The sequence below is a fragment of the Haliotis rubra genome, unplaced genomic scaffold (assembly GCF_003918875.1).
Source record: "Haliotis rubra isolate DU_JTF1 unplaced genomic scaffold, ASM391887v1 Scf589, whole genome shotgun sequence".
Classification (NCBI taxonomy): domain Eukaryota; kingdom Metazoa; phylum Mollusca; class Gastropoda; order Lepetellida; family Haliotidae; genus Haliotis; species Haliotis rubra.
In genome coordinates this window covers 34,922-51,161 of record NW_025767289.1, presented here as the reverse complement: position 1 = coordinate 51,161, position 16,240 = coordinate 34,922, and the positions used below count along the sequence as shown (strand labels likewise).

Below are 16,240 nucleotides of genomic sequence, written 5' to 3'. Positions count from 1 at the left end.
TGCAACACGCTATGAATAGATCACAAATGTATGTTACATTGTTATGTAGATATGCAATACGATATGAATAGATCACAGATGTATGTCACATTGTCATGTAAGTATGCAATATGCCTAGGATAGATCACAGATGTGTGTCACATTGTCATATAGCTATGCAACGTGCCATGCTTAGATCTCAGATGTATGTCCCATTGTCAATTAGGTATGCAATACGCTATGAATAGATCACAAATGTATGTCATATTGTCTTGTAAGCATGCAATATGCCATGGATAGATCACAGATGTATGTCATATTGTCATTTAGGTATGCAACATGCCATGGATAGATCACAGATGTATGTCACATTGTCATGTAAGCATGCAACATGCCATGAATAGATAACAGATGTATGTGACATTGTTATGTAGGTATGCAATATGCCATGAATAGATCACAGATGTATGTCACTTTGTCATGTAAGTATGCTATGTGCCATGCATAGATCACATATGTATGTCACATTGTCAGGTAGGTATGCAATACGCTATGAATAGATCACAGATGTATGCCAAAGTGTCATGTAAGTATGCAATAAGCCTAGGATAGATCACAGATGTTTGTCACATTGTCATGTAGGTATGTAACATGCCCTGAATACATCACAGATGTGTGTCGGTTTGTCATGTAGGTATGAAACACGCTATAAATAGATCACAGATGTATGTCACATTCTCATGTAGGTGTGGAACATGCCATGAATAGATAACAGATGTATGTCACATTGTCATGTAAGTATGCAATATGCCATGAATAAATCACTGATGTATGTGACATTGTCATGTAGGTATGCAACATGCCATGAATAGATAACAGATGTATGTCACATTGTAATGTAGGTATTCAACACGCTATAAACAGATCACAGATGTATGTCACATTGTCATGTAAGCATGCAATATGCCATGAATAGATCACAGATGTATGTCACATTGTCATGTAGGTATTCAACACGCTATAAACAGATCACAGATGTATGTCAAGGTGTCATGTAAGTATGCAATATGCCATGGAGAGATCACAGATGTGTGTCACATTGTCATGTAAGTATGCAATATGGTATGCATAGATCACAGATGTATGTCACATTGTCATGTAGGCATGCACCACGCTATGAGTAGTTCACAGATGTATGTGACATTGTCATGTAGGTATGCAACACTCTATGAATAGATCACAGATGTATGTCACATTGTCATGTAGGTATGCAACATGCCATGGATAGATCACAGATGTGAGTCACATTGTGATGTAGCTTTGCAATATGCAATGAATAGATAACAGATGTGTGTCAAAGTGTCATGTAGGTATGCAACATGCCATGAATACATCACAGATGTATGTCAAGGTGTCATGTAAGTATGCGATATGCCATGAATAGATCACAGATTTATGTCACATTGTCATGTAGGTATGCAATATGCCATGAATAGATCACAGATGTATGTCACATTGTAATGTAGGTATTCATCATGCCATGAGTAGATCACAGATGTATGTCACATTGTCATGTAGGTATTTAATATGCCATGAATAGATCACAGATGTATGTCACATTGTCATGTTGGTATACAACAGGCCATTAATAGATCACAGATGTATGTCACATTGTCATGTAGGTATGCAATATACCATGAATAGGTGACAGATGTGTGTCACATTGTTATGTAGGTGTGCAACATGCCATGAATATATCACATATGTATGTCACATTGTCATCTACGTACGCAACATGCCATCAATAGATCAAAGAAGTATGTCACAGTGTCATGTAGGTATGCAACACTCTATGAATAGATCACAGATGTATGTCACATTGTGATGTAAGTATGCAACACGCTATGAATAGATCACAGATGTATGTCACATTGTTATGTAGGTATTCAACATGCCATGAATAGATCACAGATGTATGTCACATTGTCATGTAGGTTTGCAACAGGCCATGAATAGATCACAGATGTATGTCACATTGTCATGTAGGTATGCAACACGCTATGAACAGATTACAGATGCATGTCACATTGTCATGTAAGTATGCAACATGCCATGAATAGATCACAGATGTATGTCACATTGTCATGTAGGTATGCAATATGCCATGAATAGGTCACATATGTGTGTCACATTGTTATGTAGGTATGCAACATGCCATGAATAGATCACAGTTGTATATCAAAGTGTCATGTAGGTATGCAATACGCTATGAATAGATCACAGATGTATGTCACATTGTCATGTAGGTATGCAACATGCCATGAATAGATCACAGATTTATGTCACATCGTCATGTAAGTATGCAATATGCTATAAATAGATCACAGATGTATGTGACATTGTCATGTAGGTATACAATATGCCATCCATAGATCACAGATGTATGTCACATTGTCATGTAGGTATACAATATGCCATCAATAGATCACAGATGTATGTGACATTGTCATGTAGGTATGCATCACGCTATGAATAGATGACAGATGTATGTGACATGTTCATGTAGGTATGCAACACGCTATGAATAGATCACAGATGTATGTCACACTGTCATGTAGGTATGCAACATGCCATAAATAGATCACAGAAGTATGTCAGAGTGTCATGTAAGGTATACCATGAGATGTACGTGTCTTGTGAGTTACACATACATATGGATGTATGCACCAAGGATCTACGATACAATCTCCTGATAGACGCACGCAATTGTTTCCTTACAAAAGTAGTGTCCTCTTCTTAAATAATATATTGACTATACATTGCTTGGTGTAGTGACTGTTACTCCTCAATCATCTTTATGGACGGGTATAGCCTATACTTGACCTTACCTTACCTTACTTCATGTATGTTTGTATGTATGTATGCGTGTGTGTGTGTGTTTAAAAACACCATTGAGAGAATTTTAGGTCTTCCGGGTCATGCGATGTATAATTCTTACATGGTCCCCCGACTGAATAGAATACCATTTGCTAAAATAGTGTTTGAGGTAGTAAATGCTGTTTCCATTAACAACTCATTCGCTGTGTTATGGTCAGTTAGCGTTTTGACAGACGCCAAGTGCTCAGCCTGTGAAGCGCGCTCCCTTCCTCCCATACAATATATCCCATGTGTTGTCATACTGCCCCGCTATAACACCCTAGCAAGGGGATTTACCCTGGAGCAGGTTTGAGTTTGGGCGCCGTTTATTGATAACCAACGGTCAACACGTACTGCATCTAGAAATATCAACCAATTTGAGGATATAAATATTGGCCTTGGACGTCTGCTGAAATGGTTATGATGCAGGCCAAACTTACCGTCCCACAAGTATAACCTTTGCAAATCCCTTCTTAAGCGATCTTCTTTGACACGAGTAGCCTCCCGGGGGTCATACTTCTTCAGAAGCTGCCCCTTATCTCTCCTCAGTGGGGGGAGGTCGGGACAGCTCGCCCCCTTTCCAGGACATGCCTTTAGTTTACTTTCCTCTTTCTTTCTGTTCTTTTTATCAGAGTCAAACAGATCCAGGAAGAAATCCATCTTTGGGTTCAACTGTAACCCACTCTTTGTTGAGATACTCGCATCCGTCCCAATCTGGGGGGGGGGGCAGATACGTGTCACAAACTTCTTAAAGGTGTTATTATACGTCCACGCACTTTCCTTTACCCAAATAGTTTGTGTCCAGACTCTCTAATAGCAACGAAACAGTGCCTATGTGCTCTAGTTTCAATGTGATGCAGATCCGGTGCTGACGCCAGGAAGCTGTAGAGCGGGGTGCACTCTGTGCCGCACCCTCACACAATCACAATAGGAGCCAGGGAAGACAGAGGCTGGCCCATAGGCCCACGGGGTGTTGAATGATCGCGCGAGACGGATCACTCCGTTGGACACTAGGTGGACAATTAAGTCAACATAGGTTCACATTCCCGTGGATGTCAGCTAAACAGATACAGTCACAGTGAACTACATGAACTAGAAATGGTGACAATGCACGACGTTGTATTTGGGTTAACAGGGAATAACAAAATATATGGTTCACTGTGAACGCCATTATACAAGGCGTGACAGTAAATCTAACATATGCAGACTGACTGACTGAATATTGGATAAATAGAATGTTCAGTAACTCTCACGTGTTTACATCAATAGTATGTTTTGAAACTCTCAAGTGCGCATTGTATCCAATGTAATTTCAGTAACTATTACATGTATTGTATCCAATGTTTGTCCAGTAACTATTACGTTTATCCTATCCCTGTGTCGTATGTCCACTAACTTTGTGGTGTGCTGTATCCAAAGTAAGTTGAGTAATTCGCATCGAAAACTATTTCTCATGATCCACACGTGTATTCTAACCTTGTCATCTCTTGTAAGTCGCACGTGTGTACTAATCATGTCATCTCTTGTAAGTCGCACGTGTAATCTAACCTTTTGTAGCACCCTCAAGTACTCTGTTCTCTCTTTTATTTTAACCTTGTCACTTCATGTTGCTTTGGGATAAACTACACGTGGGGGAAGCAAGTGAACAGTTATCGACCATTGTACAGTCACTGTGTCTTATGTGAATGATGCTGTGTACAGATTGTTACTTGACAGTTATCGACCAATGTGCAGTGTAGTATGTCAATGATGCTGTGTACAGATTGTTACTTGACAGTTATCGACCAATGTGCAGTGTAGTATGTTAATGATGCTGTGTACAGATTGTTACTTGACAGTTATCGACCAATGTGCAGTGTAGTATGTCAATGATGCTGTGTACAGATTGTTACTTGACGGTATCGACCAATGTACAGTGTATTATGTGAATGATGCTGTGTACAGATTGTTACTTGACGGTATCGACCAATGTACAATGTAGTATGTTAATGATGCTGTGTACAAATTGTTACTTGACAGTTATCGACCAATGTACAATGTATTAGGTTAATGATGCTGTGTACAAATTGTTACTTGACGGTATCGACCAATGTACAGTGTATTATGTTAATGATGCTGTGTACAGATTGTTACTTGACGGTATCGACCAATGTACAGTGTATTATGTTAATGATGCTGTGTACAGATTTTTACTTGACGGTATCGACCAATGTACAGTGTATTATGTTAATGATGCTGTGTACAGATTGTTACTTGACGGTATCGACCAATGTACAGTGTATTATGTTAATGATGCTGTGTACAGATTGTTACTTGACGGTATCGACCAATGTACAATGTATTATGTTAATGATGCTGTGTACAGATTGTTACTTGACAGTTATCGACCAATGTACAATGTATTATGTTAATGATGCTGTGTACAAATTGTTACTTGACGGTATCGACCAATGTACAATGTAGTGTGTTAATGATGCTGAGTACAGATTGTTACTTGACAGTTATCGACCAATGTACAATGTATAATGTAAATGATGCTGTGTACAGATTGTTACTTGACAGTTATCGACCAATGTACAGTGTATTATGTCAATGATGCTGTGTACAGATATGCTACGTGGTGTATTGGCTTCTCCGTGTAACCAGTTGACTGTGTGTCACATAAATGATACACTAGTAATTGCCCTGATATGCAGCGTTGCAGCGGAGAAGGCTCTAAACCTGATATATCCAATAGACTGTTTGGTACGTGACAGGTTCACCTAATGAAGTTTATGGACTGTACTTTCTGAAACTAGCGTATACCGAAAAACACCGAATAAATATTATATAGCAATGCATTATACAGACTCGGGAATCGTCGTAGTTGGCACGGAAGCGTTCGGGCGAAACAGGCCAAATACTATTACTTCGAACGAGGGAAGAGATCACGTGATGTATTACTCCGCGTTCCCCCTGGAGCAAGTAGGTGCTGGTAGATATTAGGTTGCATACAGGTACAACACTGACGTCAAGATATGTCTTGCCACAAGGTTTAACATGCGTCAACATTAAAAGCAGCCACAAGGTGATTCCATCACAAGCTCCCACTGAGTAATGAGTACTTCAAATCACTGCATGGCACACTCAGGTGGCGTCACAGTGAATCAATACGTGTATTGATCCCCAAATATATGGTAATCTGATGGGATAAACACACGAAGAAAACGGTTATAAGATACGATGCTCCATAACTCAAGATGAGTTCACAGCCTTCGGATAACACAATGTGGCAATTTGACAATAAAACAGCCCAAGCATTATGTTGTAACAACAAAGATATCCATACAAGAACTGCACTAATAAAACAACTATTATGTATTTTCGCACTGAAATTCTGGTCAACACAATACACTTATTTTGTAGAGAAGTTGAGATTTTTTTATAACCTCCAAACTACAGGCACATAAAGAGATATAATCTTTGCTAATTCAACCATCCCATGGGATGCTCGTTCCTGTAAGGTTCTCTTACATGTTAATTATGTACATGCATATACGAGCATGTCCACACTTTTGCAATCGTATTTCAACAAAGTGTAATAGCGTGTCAGGGACTAGACACTACCATAGTTCGTGATATCTGTGGGTGTTTTGACGTCCTAAGTCAAAAAGAGTTATCTCCCCTAAACAACATTCCGCGATCATTGTTCTTCGTGCTTGTCTTCCGTGGTTTCCTTACTTTCCTTGCTTTCCAGAAGTGGTGTTAGTTCTAAGATAAGACCTGTTGGTAAGTCCAGCACAAAGATGAATGGACAGTGTAAGTTGAGCACTGACAGTTCGTATGGAGAACGGGAACTACATATGGATAGTGTATACTCTTGGTGAGATTGTCAGAAGTGATCACGCGTAGTCTGTAAAGGACTGACTGAGTTTGTTTTTATTCCAGCAATATCACGGCGGGGGACACCAGAAATAGGCTTCACAAATTGTACCCATGTGGGGAATCGAACCTGGGCCTTCGGCGTAACGAGCGAACGCTTTAACCAATAGGCTACCCCACCGCCCCAGTCTGTAAAGGAGGGCTCGCAAGCTGCCTACAACGGCTATACCAAACCAAGTACGGGACACATGGTCCACCGGCTCTTTCGTCGTTTTTTATTTTACGTATTTTAAGGTTGAACAGACAAGGCTGTCAGATAAGTACATAGCCCTTCATTTTCACAGACTTTGAAGAAATGTATATTTGTTTTTCAATACCATGGCCAAAAGTTTAAATTGTGATACATAAGTAAAACGTGTAAAACTGCATGGTAGTATTGAACTTCAGCCCTTTTGAAAATCCACAACTAAATTACTTTCCCAACGATGGTTTCAGTTACTGGTTTCCCTAGTCCAGATTCGATCACTTACAGGCCGCCGTTCATTACCGCGGGAGATTAAACACCGTACATTGGGTTAGGTCCCATACTGCCTACAGTTCCAAACTGCCTACATCCCAAACTGCGAACAAAAATATTGTATAGCAACGAAATGGACATTCTTGTCAGTTGTGTGTAATTGTGAAACCAGTAAAAGACTGTAAAACCAGTAAAAGACTGTAAAACTTATTAATCTTTCATGATATATCCATGTCTCCATGTAAAGACTGAGAATTCTCAGAATGAATAAAGATGTCTTACCAACCATCGTTGTCATTTTTTTAACTTCTGTAGGCAGAGTGGGAAGACACCGTAGAACAGGTCAGTTCATTAACCAACTAACTGGTCAAGTTCATTTTAGCAGGGGTAGAACAGGCCAGATCAGTGTATTACCATTAACTTCACTTCCTGATCACTGGACCGTATCATGTTGTTTTAACCTGTAGGCAGTTTGGAACTGTAGGCAGTATGGGAATACACCGTACATTGCTCACTATTCCCGCACTGCTACACTGCTCACTCACTCACTCCACGAAAACAAGCTACATATGGGTGCACGTGCTTTAAGCATTACCATATACTCCAGGTAGGGCCATTAAGGTGAAGGAAGTAGGTCAGACAAAAATAGCCTTCATCAACAAAAACCACAACGTGCCTGTGAATCAATCGGGGAAAGTGCACATACGATGTTGGTAGGCACGCAAGTTGAACAAACTAGTGCTAACAGGGGGAGAATATTTAAGAACGTGTGCTAAATTTGCCCTGACGCATCTGGCATCCCAGAGATGGGATGTCATCCTCGGGGAAGGCGTGTTGCGGGGAATGGGAGGGCTTCAGGCGGAGTTTATGGAATATTTGAGGTACAGGGAATAAAAGCTCAACATATGTATGGAAAGCAGAACACCATAGGTTTTTCGGTAAACGAGAGAGCGTCATGATTTAACGACATTTACTATGATGCATTAGTCCAGACTCTCTTTTTAATTTTAATTATATTTCTGTCACCCATGGACGTTCAAGACTAATCGATGTTTGCCCATGCCCAATCGATGTTTGATACCGTAACAATGTAGTACAACTGGATGCCATCTCACAACAGTGTACATATACCTTAACAATGTAATACAACTGGCTGCCATCACACAACAGTGTATACACCGTAACAATGTAATACAAATGGCTGCCTTCACACAACAGTGTATATACCTTAACAATGTAATACAACTGGCTGCCTTCACACAACAGTGCATATACCTTAACAATGAAATACAACTGGCTGCCTTCACACAACAGTGTGTATACCTTAACAATGAAATACAAATGGCTGCCTCCACACAACAGTGTGTATACCTTAACAATGTAATACAACTGGCTGCCTTCACACAAAAGTGTACATACCTTAACAATGAAATGCAACTGGCTGCCTTCACACAACAGTGTGTAAACCGTAACAATGAAATACAACTGGCTGCCTTCACACAACAGTGTATATACCTTAACAATGTAATACAACTGGCTGCCTTCACACAACATTGTGTATACCTTAACAATGCAATTAAACTGGCTGCCTTCACACAACAGTGTATAAACCTCAACAATGTAATACAACTGGCTGCCTTCACACAAAAGTGTATACACCTTAACAATGTAATAAAACTGACTGCCATCACACAACAGTGTATATACCTTAACAATGAAATACAACTGGCTGCCTTCACACAACAGTGTATATACCTTAACAATGAAATACAACTGGCTGCCTTCACACAACAGTGTACATACTTTAACAATGTAATACAACTGACTGCCATCACACAACAGTGAGTATACCTTAACAATGAAATACAACTGGATGCCTTCACACAACAGTGTATATATATTAACAATGTAATACAAATGGCTGCCTTCACACAACAGTGTATATACCTTAACAATGTAATACAACTGGTTGCCTTCACACAACAGTGTCTATACCTTAACAATGTAATACAACTGACTGCCATCACACAACAGTGTATATACCTTAACAATGAAATACAACTGGCTGCCTTCAAACAACAGTGTATATCGACATGAGACACGCATTGTCTGGTGTTGGAGAAGACCAAAAATGAGAGTTGTCATTAATTAGTGGAAAGACATGAGGCACGTAGTATCTGGTGTTGGAAAAGACAAAGTATGAGGGCTGTAATTGACTGGTGGAAAGACGTGAGACACACAGTGTCTGGTGTTGGAGAAGACCAAGAATGAGGGCTGTCATTGTTTGGTGGAAAGGAGACACACAGTGTCGGTGTTGGAGAAGGCTTAGTATGAGGGATGTCATTGTTTGGCGGAAAGACATGAGACACACAGTGCCTGGTGTTGGAGAAGACCAAGAATGAGGGTTGTCATTAATTAGTGGAAAGACATGAGGCACGTAGTATCTGGTGTTGGAAAAGACAAAGTATGAGGGCTGTAATTGACTGGTGGAAAGACGTGAGACACGTAGTGTCTGGTGTTGGAGAAGACCAAGAATGAGGGCTGTCATTGTTTGGTGGAAAGACGTGAGACACACAGTGTCTGGTGTTGGAGAAGGCTAAGTATGGGGGATGTCATTGATTGGTGGAAAGACGTGAGGCACGTAATGTCTGGTGTTTGTGAAGACCAAGTGTGAGGGCTGTCATTGTTTGGCGGAAAGACATGAGACACACAGTGTCTGGTGTTGGAGAAGGCTAAGTATGGGGGATGTCATTGATTGGTGGAAAGACGTGAGGCACGTAGTGTCTGGTGTTGGAGAAGGCTAATTATGAGGGATGTCATTGATTGGTGGAACACACAGTGTCTGGTGTTGGAGAAGACCAAGTATGAGGGATGCCATTGTTTGGTTGAAATGCGTGAGACATGTTATGTCTTTTGTGTTGGAGGAGAACAACTATGACGCTTGAGTGTTGTATCAAGTGTTGACCACGCTCCTTTTCTTTATATCATGAGGAATATTTATATTAACAGCAAGCTGACTGCAGCTAACGAAGAGGTTACGCTGGTCACAGAGTGTTCTAAAGAGTATTCTCGTTCTATAGAGTTATCTCGTCAGATAATTGTGAGTGTTATGGACAAATTAAAGCAGGTCTGAACACTATTGTGAAACTAGTCTCACAGTCCCTGAACTGCATCATTTCCCTTTCAGCAATGCTTAAACCCATAATAATACAAGTCAAGATTTCCTCAGGTTCGGTTTCTGAAACTTCCTTCTCACTGGGGCTCCTTTTTAATTTAAAATGAATTGTTAGTTTCTATCAAAATTATATATATTCAGAGACTAAGCGCTTGTCAGTTGTGAAACCCACTAGAATGGGTAAGGAGCAGACAAACAAAGGATCCCGAGCAGGTTGAACTTGGGATCCATGCACGTATATAGGACGCAAATTACGCACAGTACAAGGATGACAATTCATATCTGGACTTGTACGGCGTGTAAAGTTCTCTTGTTTGGGGTCGGCAGCAGTGCATTAACATTGCATGATACAAAATGTCAAGATGTAAACAATAATCAGTTTTTGCGAAACATGTTGTTTGTAACAAATCCAAAGTCCCTTTTTGGAACTATGATATCTCGTTCCAGATAAATGATACAATTAGGCTTTCCATCTGGAGTAAAAGTGATTCTCCATTAATATTCACCATAATTATTGCTCGCATTGCAGAGATCGTAGTATTAGCTTGCGTACTTGCGTTGTGTCAGATGTCAAGAAGCTGTCATTCTATCTCCAAAGCACATCTAGCGTGTATTGTGTCGAGCCAGGCCAGGAGTAATATGATCCACATATACCACTCGTCTATACACGCTATTACTAAGCCTAGGGGTTCCTTGTGCACATTGTTAGGAAGCGAACAGTTCGTGCATGGCACTTGAGACCATTCAATCCCAGTGGAACACAACTGAGAGTTTATACCTGCGGTAAAACATGCTTTATATGGTCCCCGTATAACGTACAGCAGGAGACTCAGGATTATACACATTTGGCACTGTTTGACAGGTTATAAAGGTTACAGAAGACTCATATTTCCATGTAAATATATATTGAAATCGTTGTGACAAATGAGTTTTTTCATAGGAATAACAAATGAGTTTTTTCATAGGAATAATTACCCAACAATACGAATAATGGTTTTATTTAATTGTGTTGGCTCTGAACGGCCAACTGATCAAAAAGGCATTGTATAAGATCGCTAGGGGATGCCATTTGGGTCAGATTTCCTGATCTGGAACTGTCAGTAAGTGAAACAGAATTAATGAATCTATGGATAATGACACACCCTCTTTAAGACACACTATATAGTTTACTTCACAATTAGCAATTGAACGTTAGCATAACATCTGAGGCCGCATACTAGCATATCCCAAGCTTTTATACAGGCCCAATTTGGATATGATTATCCTGCCACGCAGTGGATAAAGCATCTTCTGAATGATATATAATGAAGACCCATAGCAATAAGCCAAGTGTATACTCTTTCTGTAACAGTTTACCCATTTGGATATAAGTAATATATTGTAAATATCGCTCGTTGGGTTCCGTTTCAGAAAGGGATTTAGCAACGAAACCTTCTCGCAAGAGACTACTTCATTCTGATCAGGCTCGGTGGCTTCGTGGAATACATGTCATAGAACCCCGATGGTGAATATCGTTTCTCACACCATCAGCCGCTGGTCGTTATTGTGTGTAGGTTCTCTGTGTGTGAAACGTCAGATCAGTGCCCGTAAGAAACATCTTGAGATATTACACAGAAAAATGTACTTTGAAGCATTACTTTTGAGAAGTGTTTACCAGGTTGACTACAAAGGAGGACCCTTTTGTCATCACCGACCGTTAGTATCATTCACAACGACGAACGTTAAGGTATCTGTGTCGCATCAACTTGTTAAAATATATTCCCATCCGATGAAATGACGTCTATATATTGCTAAAGTTTGCACAAACATGTTGAAATGGAACTATTGTAAACCATTATAATGAGAGGACAGCTATGCACTCCATTTGTGTTACCTATACACTCACTACCACTGCCTATAATAACTATAATAATCACACAAACGTTTTCAGCCTAACATTGAGGAAACTAGGAAGTTATCCACAGACGTGCAAAACTGTTAGGAGCATTTTGTTTCCATGGCAACTGTAGACTTCTCCCTCGTCGCCATCTCCCCGTGTTAACTTTGGGGAAGTTGTATACGGATGTAAACACAGTGAGAACTGGCTGCTAAGCACAGAACACCAGCCTCACCATCCCTACCAAAAGCTGCAGGAGCATTGCTTGTTATTCTCATTCCAGAAAAAAACTCCTAAAATGATAAAAGGCTTAGCTTGTTTAGCGCTCCATTCCGAGTGTTTGTAGGTCAGGCGGGTAGTCAGTGTGTTCACTACCGTTCCGTATCTACGCCACACTGATCGCTATAGTCTTGATAAAGCTACACTATAATATCTCAATCCTGCCAAGACAACCTTTCAAGTAGTGTGTTCGGTCGGTCAGGAAAGATTATCGCTAAAGTGATTTACACTTACTCAGATATACCATACTACCTGCCAACCCGCTGTTGTGCTACCCTGGTACACCGGCCATATATTACATGTATTATAGTATTTATTGCAGAATATCAGACGGTTTGTTGGTTTATGAACCACTATAGTCACATGCCAATATCAACAACTTCACAGTGAAGGCTAACCTTCATAATATCATTGAAAATTGCTATTGATCCTTCAAAATCTGAATTACATTTTCCCTAACAGGACAGAGCACTTCAATCGAATGTTTCTAATATGTTAGAGAAATGCAGTTAAAAGAGCAAAAAGTACTTACAAAATGTCTTAGCATCGCCAGACTTTGAACATTCTGCCATTTCGAATCAACCCAAATGTAATCGATCAGCAGTACTCCTTGCGTAAATGGCACTGACACCGTCCAAACACGTTGTGAAAATAACAGAGTATAATGATAGTTGAGTCACGTGTCCAGAAAAATATTAATTATCGGTGGTAATTGTGGTCCACAAGCAGACAGAGTGAGGCCCGAGTGATGCCAAGGGACGGAAGGTGGGAGGTGTGCGCCGACTCCGCGCCACTACAAAGTACGTCCTGTAGTACAGCCCCGCCTCAACATTCAACTGTTATCGCTGTAGGAGCGAGGTCGCCAATGCATGAACCTCGGTGGGTAAGCAGGGTTCGAGTCCAGGCAGATGATGTTGCTTACCCTCGTCTAATGGTTCAAAAGAAGATTTAATCGTAAAACCGTCGAGTGGTAAATGTTACGTGAGCCAAACAACAACCTAAGAGATGTATGACTAAAACTTCAATGCAACGGTAGATAACACCGGCTTAGAGGTAAACCATTTCCAAAACGTCATTGCTTGTATGTAGGTCTGCTATATCTATAATCGGGTAGAGTATAAACTGGCTGTGCTCACTTAAGTTTACATAATATTTCTCCTCAGGGTTTCGGGGCGGTGGGGTAGCCTAGTGGTTAAAGCGTTGACTCGTCACGCTGAAGACCCGGGTTCAATTCCCCACATGGGTACAATGTGTGAAGTCCATTTCTGGTGTCCCCCGCCGTGATATTGCTGGAACAGCGGCGTAAAACCGTACTCACTCACTAACTCGTCAGTGTTTCGAAGAATGGCGCAACGTAGTTTTCAGTTCGAGATACAGTACAACCAGAAATTATTGAGAATTTAAAGATTGTAATTTTTTGCTTGTTCACTCATTACTCACGTATTAAATGTGAATATTAGCAGAACATAACTCCAGATTCAAAGACAGGTGAACAGTTAGTATTTTGTCAAGTCACCATGGGCAGCAATGCAGGCTTCAATGCGGCGGTGCATACTACTGATCAAAGAAGTTAGAAAGCCGTGGTCCATGCTGTCCCAATATCGGACCACCTCTTCTTTCATTTCAGCAATATTTGTCAGATTTTTCTTGACACTTTCCTTCATAAGTCCCCAAACATTTTCTATTGGATTTAGGTCAGGGCTATTGCTTGGCCAATCTAAAAAATGTCATATTTTGGGTCCGAAACCAGGCCTGTGAATGCTTTGAACGATGTTTTGGGTCGTTGTCCTGCTGGAAAATCCACAAATTTCCCACGTGAGCAGATGGAAGTAAATGTCCCTCGAGAATATCTGTGTACCGCTCACTGTTCATATTCCCTTCAAATACACAGAGGGGAGTTGCCCCTAACACAGATATGCCACCCCACACGTTAAATTTCGGACTGTACTTTGGGCGCTGATACAAAGGTTTTTCAGTTTGTTTGGTCCAGAATTTCAGTGTACTGGGAAACAGCCACACAGACCTTTCATCTGAGAAAATCACATTGTTCCAGTTAATATTTCTATGCTGTAAGCACCAGTTCAACCTTCGCTCCTTTTGTTCAGGTTTCATGATCGGTGATGGAATTCCTCGACTTTTCTGCCAACCCATTGCATGCAGCTCAGTTCTAATTGTCTCCTTACAGACAGCCACAGTTCCTCTATCAATCATATCCAGCCTGAAGTTTTCTCCTTCTCCTTAACTCCTTCGTTTGTTTTTAGAAACAAGAATACCAAGCAGCCTCCTGTCACCGACAGTCAATTTTCTTGGCCTACCTGCGCCTCACTGGTGCTCAATGCCATATCCATTTGCACTATTTTTCAAAACACAATAAACAGTGGACAAAGGGATGCCTGTTCTACTTGAAATCACTTAAGCTGATCTGATGTCCTTGTTATAATACTCTAAAATCAACTTCCTCTTCTCTAAATCATCCATACTGAGGATCACTGAAAAATGTCGTCTGCTAGCAAGTAAACAAAGGGGGATAACTCTTCACAAACTAATGAAAAAGGATTAACGGAGTTGTCTCTCTTGAATGAAACCAAGCACTTGATAGCTGGACAAGGTTGTTTAAACAAGAAATCCAATAAAACATATTCCTAAAATTCTCAATAATTTCTGGTCATACTATATAATACGCGCATTATATTTCTGTGACTTGATTAATCACCGCAATGAATACATTCTTGCAATATATTGATAATATGAATGCTATTGGAATGATTATTCATGTGGAAAATGTTTTGACGTATAGTAGGCAATGACTTTAAGAAAGTACGCTTGAAGCGTTCCCCTTTAGGCATAACCTGCGGACGACACACTATACACGACCCTCATCTCTCCCTCGATCAACGTACGTAATGCCAACTATACCCTCGTTCTACAAGTTGAGATTTTACACAGACAGATTCAAGCATCGTCCGCCTGGCGATAGGTCCAACGGAACACAGCGTGAACTTGATGGTGATAACGAAGTGTTTCAATAAAGACGCTTAAAGGCACAATGTCACACAATATTTTGCCCTATATTATATACATTGGGGCATGTGCACTTACTTTGGCTTCCTATCGATGCAATAAAAGACCTATTATCCCTTACGACTTGCCTGAAATCGATAATTGTAACATCTAGGTGAACAGCCTCCAAACAGAGAGCACTTGCCATATATGGAATGTAAACAATTGCTCCGTACATTGAAAACTGTCGCACGCAGTGTTGTCGTTGTTTGCCGAAATGTTTTCAATCACGAGTTGTGCGTAGATTATTCGTTAAGAGTGCCCTAAGGGACATAACTCTATAGGGTTCGCTTGAAATAATGTTCAACCGGTAGAGGGCAGCGTTGCATTAATTCATTCGAACTTTTAAATTTAATATTGTCATGTAAATACGTATTTTATAAAAAGATACAATGCATGGTAGCTTCCCTGAGGGCTGATAGTTAGTATTATTGAAAGAAATGTATTATATATTTTTAGAGAAGTGTGGTGTGCCTTTAAGAAGCTTCCAGTTGCTCATAAACAGATCATGTGTACAGTTGGGTGTCTTTAATGCTGTGATATGCTGCACCCGTGTGTTTCAGACATAAATGTGTAA

At 40.3% G+C, this 16,240-nt stretch overlaps 1 protein-coding gene across 5 annotated transcripts in view; it reads right to left on the bottom strand.

Annotated features, from left to right (window-relative positions):
* Positions 1-13,352, bottom strand: part of LOC124254967 (cAMP-dependent protein kinase catalytic subunit beta) — a 107,733-nt gene extending 94,381 nt beyond the window's left edge. For 2 of the 5 annotated variants that reach the window (XM_046688808.1, XM_046688807.1), the window contains exon 1: positions 3,336-3,893. In XM_046688808.1, coding sequence (XP_046544764.1) covers positions 3,336-3,555 — 220 coding nt within the window. In that variant the 5' untranslated portion in view covers positions 3,556-3,893. Of the gene's footprint in view, positions 1-3,335; positions 3,894-13,135 lie in introns of those variants that run through there. The other 3 variants (XM_046688806.1, XM_046688809.1, XM_046688812.1) reach the window with 2 other exon arrangements.
* Between the last annotated feature and the right edge of the window lie 2,888 nt (positions 13,353-16,240).